The 7,044-nt window shown below is 32.7% G+C and overlaps 1 protein-coding gene and 1 pseudogene across 1 annotated transcript; both read left to right on the top strand.

The window, feature by feature from the left end:
* Positions 1–402: 402 nt before the first annotated feature.
* On the top strand, positions 403–2,286 carry LOC123227352 (probable xyloglucan endotransglucosylase/hydrolase protein B). Its single transcript, XM_044652122.1, has 5 exons — positions 403–557; positions 663–853; positions 949–1,049; positions 1,130–1,323; positions 1,683–2,286. The coding sequence occupies exons 2-5, from the start codon at positions 667–669 to the stop codon at positions 2,080–2,082; spliced, it is 882 nt and encodes a 293-aa protein (XP_044508057.1). The 5' UTR covers positions 403–557; positions 663–666; the 3' UTR covers positions 2,083–2,286.
* A 2,029-nt stretch (positions 2,287–4,315) lies between these two features.
* Positions 4,316–5,446, top strand: LOC123228450 (annotated as a pseudogene).
* The last annotated feature ends 1,598 nt before the right edge of the window (positions 5,447–7,044 follow it).

Here is a 7,044-nt window from a genome sequence, read left to right as displayed (position 1 = left end):
AAAGATTACTAGTAAATTATTTTACTTAAATACCTTTGAATATAATTATTTTTAAATATTTTTATATTATTTGTTATATTAATTAAAAATAAATTTATTTATGTCTCAAAAAATTAATAAATAATAATATAATTATAATAAAATCAAGATTACCTTGATAATCTTTAAATACCTAAGGTGAAGGTGGTAATCAGATTACCACCTATATTACCTGTCACGTCAGTATTGATAATAAAATATTACTGTAATATTTTATTATTGATAAATCAAATAAGAGAATAAAAGATAGATTATCAAGGTAATTTTTAAATACAGAAACCAAACGCCCCTCAAGGAGATCACAATGATTCTTGTTGATCTGTCAAGAAAGCTCCAGGAAACGAATGTTTTATTATTTCTCGTCATATATAATGACATTTCTCGACCCCATTAATTTTACTCTGCATTCACACCCCCAATAATGGATCCAGACTAAAATTAAACGCTACTTAACCCCTTCTCCTCCCACACTTTAGCCTCATCACTCTCTCTCACTTTGTTCTTCTTCTCTCTCTACTGTAATGCTCTTGACCCTGCAAACATCATACATTTCTCTCTTTTGCTACCTTTTTTTTTTGTTGTTATAAAAACTAAACTAGTCAAACTGCTTTGTGTTTCTGCAGAAAAATGGCTTCTCACTTATGGATTCCGCTTCTGGGCATCTTGTTTATGGTGTCAACAACAATGGGAGCTCCCCCCAGAAGGCCTGTAAATGTTCCATTCGGCAGAAACTACGTGCCCACTTGGGCTTTTGATCACATTAAGTACTTTAATGGTGGCTCTGAGATTCAGCTTTTCCTTGACAATTACACCGGTATGCTTCAATTTATATATTTCTTTTACGTTCATTGAAGACTTGTGGATTAATGTTTATTTTAACACTTTAAAATTGTGAACTTGGAAATAAAGGTACTGGCTTCCAGTCCAAAGGATCTTACTTGTTTGGTCATTTCAGTATGCAAATCAAGTTGGTTCCTGGGGATTCTGCAGGAACTGTTACTGCTTTTTATGTAAGTTTTTCTTTTTTCCTTTTGCAGAAGTAAAAAATATTTGTTTATATTAATGTTGTGTTGTGTATCATCAATCACAGCTTTCTTCTCAAAACTCAGAGCATGATGAAATAGATTTTGAGTTCTTGGGAAACAGAACCGGCCAGCCATACATTTTACAGACAAATGTCTTCACCGGAGGTCAGGGTAACAGAGAACAAAGAATTTACCTTTGGTTTGACCCAACCAAAGCTTACCACTCCTACTCAGTTCTCTGGAACTTGTATCAGATTGTGTTAGTTTCTCAACTCTCCATTTCTCCTTTTTCCACCATTAATCTAATTGATCTAGAGCAATGCAAATACATATTTTTAAGTATACAATTAAATATATAGATGATATGTTATTATGTGGGTGGCTATAACTTCACTTGTAAATATTTGAAGGGATTAAAGTAAAGTTGGGAAAGACAAAATCAACGAGTAAAATGAACGCCTGTTTAAATTTGGGTGTAGCTGTAGGGCAGTACTTTGTAACAAATTGATGACAATTTGGTGATTTCACTTCACAAATTCCCAACTGTCACGCAAACTTTGATATGTAACTTTCAATACAGACCAATTTGCTGATGTGTTTGATTGTTTAAACAAACAGATTCTTTGTGGACGACATACCCATTAGAGCCTTCAAAAACTGCAAAGATTTGGGGGTGCGTTTTCCTTTCAACCAACCAATGAAAATATACTCAAGTTTATGGAATGCCGATGATTGGGCCACAAGAGGTGGGCTTGAGAAGACTGATTGGTCTAAGGCTCCATTTATTGCTTCGTACAAAGGGTTCCATGTTGACGGATGTGAAGCGTCAGTTGAGGCCAAATTTTGCGCCACTCAGGGCAAGCGATGGTGGGATCAAAAGGAGTTTCAGGATCTTGATTCTTACCAATACAGAAGGCTCTATTGGGTTCGCAAAAAATTCACCATCTACAACTATTGCACTGACCGTTCTAGGTTCCCAACAACGCCACCTGAATGCAAGAGAGACAGAGACGTTTAAATTATTTGGCTTCTGGGGTTGTGTTATTGTGCATTATTATTATTATTATTTTTATGCATAATTTTTTATGCACTATTGTTAAATTTTATGATATGGTGATATGCATAAGTTTCTAGTACGTTGTAGCTAGAACTAGATGCATATTGCACCAATAGAAGTCATTTGTTTACTTTTGAGTAATGCTATGTATACACATTTTTAGTATATAATTTGAATATATAAATGATATATCATTGTATGATTGATGTTATTTTTATCTTTAATTTAAAATCATCGAATTATATGATAATATTTTACTTGTATATATAAATTATATACTAAAAATATGTATATATAATTTTATTATTTAGTTTTATAGTTTATTCAATAGCTATTGTATCTCTTCAACAAATTAATAAAATAAAATAATCATATATATTTATCCATATATTGTAAATTAAATAGAAAAATGAAAGATCTTGTATATTAATTTGAAACACCATTCCAATCTGATACACTTTTAAATTAAAAATAAAATAACACTCAATCATATGATAATATATTTTATATATATTTAAATTGTGTATAAAAAATGAATAGATATAGTATTGCTCAACAAAAAATTATTACGATGTTGTGTTAAAAATAATACATGATCTCTAACGTCACTTTGTTACATAATTGTGTGGACATGGCTTAAAGACTAGTGGTGTAGTAAGAGATCCGTGTAAAAATTGGAGGGTCTTCCATGTATTAGAAGACATGGGTTTAAGTTGCCTCTAAAATATTTTCAAATTAAATTCTTGACTCTTATATATATCCAAAATTTTATTTATTCGATATAATTAATTTAGTCTTAAAAAGACGATTCGACTCAGGGTTTCTTTAAAAAAAAAAAAAACTATACGAAACAGTGATCAAACATTATAATAATTGACACATTTTCTTATTGGTCCTCCAGATTTTTATAAATGAAATGACTAAGCTTTAAACGAACTCACATGCTTATACCAACCCACATGTTACTACACAATATGAGATCTCAAAATAACAATAGTGACATACAATTACAATTGTTATAATTAAGACTACATGTATCAAGTCGCCAAGTTGTTTATAATTTCACAATACACATTATCAACAATATAAAAAATAATGATTCTCAAACAAATTTGATAAAATTATAACATAATTAACCATTTACAAACAAGAGAAATGGGTTGGGCCAAGTGAAGAGCCCAACCAGCCCAACCTAGCCCAAGCAAAAAGCAATTGCAAATGCAAAACAAACCTAGACTAAACACGTTAATTAGGTTAGATCAAATGGAGGTTTGGCCTGATGCCTAAAATTCAAGCGCAACCCATGGGCCTTTTGAGTTAGGTTGTGTGCTTTAATATTAGGCTCATTGGTCAGCTTGACCCAGCCGACATTATTGAAAATTTTAAAAAATTAAGAAAAAATTCTACTAAGTAGAACCTTCAATGACTATTGGCTTTTTTTTAAAATTTCTTTATGTAAACCAATTCAAATTTTTTTATTTTCAATTTTACTTACAAATCTTTCAATCTCAATTTTTTCATTATATTCTCAATCTCATTTTCTTTTATCAACTCTCTTTTAGACACTGTTTGAATTTGTAAATAGTAATTCTGTATTTATAATTTCATTTTAATTTCAATTTTATCATTATAAAATATTACAAATTGATCTAATGTCAAATAAATTCAAAAATTTAGACATTAAGGACAAGTAAATAAATGGTATGATATATATATATATATATTTTATTTATGTTTGTAATTATACAATAAATAAATTAATTTTTTTGTACTATGTTATAAATTTATACTATTTTTTATCATATGATCACAGTATTTCTTCACCATAAGTGAGACATTATAAATAAAATATTCGGAGTACTGTCTTTAGTTTTAATAATTAAAAAATAATTTACGTTTAAGCTTTTTAATTAAATTTTTTAAAAAAGTTTGTTTAAATGGATTGCTCCGATTAAGACCAACTCTATATATATAGAGTCGTGTCTTGGGCTCTAAAATTTATATGGGCGGAGCCAGTTTAACAGTCCATCATTGTATTGCCCAGGGCCCGGCCGGCCCATGGACATGCATAGACAATGAACGGCAGTTATGGTGTATAATTCAGGCTCAAAGATAAAGACAAACGAAAACGAAAGAGAGACGAAATTAAAGAATAGTGAAGACTGAAGAGTAAGAAAAGAAGAGTTGAAAAAAGATGCCCGCCCGACATGGGTTGCGAGCAAGAACGAGAGATCTCTTCGCTAGACCTTTCAGGAGGAAGGGATACGTAGCCTTATCAACGTATTTGACAACGTAAAAGATCGGAGACTACGTCGACGTCAAAGAGAATGGCACAGTACACAAGGGCATGCCCCATAAGTTCTACCATGGCCGCACTGGTCGCGTCTAAAATGTCACCAAGCGTGCTATTGGTGTTGAAGTCAACAAACAGGTCTCTTTCTTTATGCTCAGCTCTCCACTTTTAATGCTACTAAGTCAGTCTACACAATGGGAAATGGGATATTACATTGCAGTGATTTACGTAATAGACTTTAACTTTTGTCTAATAGCTTCATTTGGTCATGTGGAAGCATGGTGAAGCCAGACTCCGGCGGTTGGGGGAGGGGGGCTTTGTCAGAAAACTATTACGGTCCACAGCGTATAAAGTTTTGATTTTTTTTTTCATAAAATTAAAATTGAGCCTATTTTAGTTATATTTTCATGAAGTGTACTGGCTTAGTCAATTATGTTAAATTTTTGTAGTGGTGCTGATAAATTATTAAGAATAATAAAAATTCTTCTCCATAATGGAATAAATAGTCGTTGAATTGGATGAATACTACCTGTTAGAATCGAGGATTGGGCTCCTTTCCACTCAAGGAGCCAAGGTCGAAATAATTTGAATATTTGAGTTTAAATCAACTTGGATCTAATCAAAAGAAAAATTCTTTTTCGAGACACAGGTAGTCTTTCTTAAGCTGGCCAGATCGAATCTAGTCCAAAGTGTTTAATGATGATGGATTTTAAGTGCTATGAAGTTATATGAAGGATGTTGAGCTTTGTGGATACTTGTGTTACTTGTAGGTTGGGAATAGAATTATAAGCAAGAGGATTCATGTGCGTGTAGAGCATGTGCAACCATCCAGACGTAGGGAGGAGTTCAAGTTGAGAAAAATCCGCAATGATGAGTTGACGGCAGAGGCTAAAGCTAGAGGTGAGAAGATTAGCACAAAGAGACAACCTCAAGGACCTAAGCCGGGTTTCATGGTGGAAGGTGCTACTCTTGAGACAGTAACTCCAATACCATACGATGTCGTTAATGATCTCAAGGGTGGTTACTAGTTTATTTTGTTACTGGCAATTATCTCTGGGTGAAGCTTTTTGTTCTATTTTCTTTTTGACTTTGTCCAACAGTTTTCTTTGTGTAATCATGTTTGAGTTGCAAGTCTTTAATGAAGTGAAGAAATAGTTTCATATCTGAGTCGCATTCGGTTCCATCAAGGTGTTACATTAATTGGGATTCAAATTTAACGTGTTTATTTTCAGCCATGGCAAGGTTCAATATTTGATATACTACATTAAATACATAACTGAATGTGTATAGAGGTCTATTTATATGCATTCCTGCAGAAAGGAATAGATAATGCGAAAAAAGTGAATATAACTGAAGACAAACCTCGAGAGGCCTTCAGGATCAAAAGGTGCTTGACACCATGAAGGTGCATCAAGAATCAATGGACCATAATCAGGGCCGTTGATACTTTGCTGTTAAGCATAAAAAAGGCAGAAAATTTTTTTTGAAAGAAATCATGAAAACAAAGTTGCTTAGAAACATTAAAATTAAGTTGTCTGATACCTTTGTTTGCGAATAAATATGTTTTTTTTTTAAAATAAATGCAGAATACCATTGGATCAACAGTTCCAGCAGCATTAGAAGCTGATCTATTGTGTTACAGTCAGTACAAATGTAAAATAGAGAGAAGGGCAAAAATGTAATTTGGTGTTAAGAACACGTGCCATTTTATGTGCTCAACTTTGTATATGCAAACTCAACCCACATGTAGATTTTTCTCTCTCTTCTTTCGTTTTTCTTTCTTGAATCTTCATCTCTAAATCTTGCTTTGGTAGATTCAATCACCGTTATGGTATCAGAGCCATCCGACATACGTCAATGATGAAAAATACTCAAAGTACCAACCTTTGCGGATGATGGCGGGTTTTGTATATTGTCTTTGTGCTCATAATGAATTCTAGAGATTGTCTAGATTGTATATTATAACTCTTGGATCGAACTATGTCTCATTCAATCACTAAGAAATCGCTCTCCCAAATTCTTATCTAGCATAACCATACTAAACTTAGTGAAAACATCTAAATTTAAAAGTTGTAACTGTATACTAGGTTGATCAGTCTGGATCAAATACAAAGATTTGACACCTTAGCTATATGAGCTACTTCTTTGTTTCACTATACCAAATTGTATCTCAACCGGGCTCTACTGCAAGCAAGTGCTTTACTGTAGGTTTGATGTCTTACTACAAAAATGCCTTACTGCATGCGGGTGGTGAATGTATATACTCACGGTACCCCCTTATAACGATCCTATCATGTTTAGTATGCATGCATCTCGAGCATTAACTAACTATGACTCACTCTCGCTTCCACTTAAAAATATATTTTGTCATTTTATGGCTTAACTCTTAAGCATTGTTGAACACTAGATGTTTTGATTATGATAAAAACCTAAGTTAAAATATCTAACAAAGACCATGGAATGCATTAACACATTACAAAGATAGACGAATTATGGAAAATGTAGGAATTGAAGGATGAATGACTATTAGTCTTGCATGAACGATCGGGACAATACAAAATTCTTCTCGTTAGCCAACTCGTGCATCAGCTGTTCATGAAGCTATTCACAATTCTGGAAATTTGAAAAAT

The sequence above is a fragment of the Mangifera indica genome, chromosome 10 (assembly GCF_011075055.1).
Source record: "Mangifera indica cultivar Alphonso chromosome 10, CATAS_Mindica_2.1, whole genome shotgun sequence".
NCBI lineage: Eukaryota > Viridiplantae > Streptophyta > Magnoliopsida > Sapindales > Anacardiaceae > Mangifera > Mangifera indica.
This window is presented reverse-complemented; position numbering and strand designations above follow the sequence as displayed.

Bases quoted from the DNA above. Each gene is read 5' to 3' on its own strand.
- LOC123227352 (XM_044652122.1), top strand. From the start codon at position 667: ATGGCTTCTCACTTATGGATTCCGCTTCTGGGCATCTTGTTTATGGTG. The intron at 854-948 runs GTATGCTTCAAT...TTGGAAATAAAG, and splicing joins TTTCCTTGACAATTACACCG to GTACTGGCTTCCAGTCCAAA. The intron at 1,324-1,682 runs GTTAGTTTCTCA...TTAAACAAACAG, and splicing joins TGGAACTTGTATCAGATTGT to ATTCTTTGTGGACGACATAC.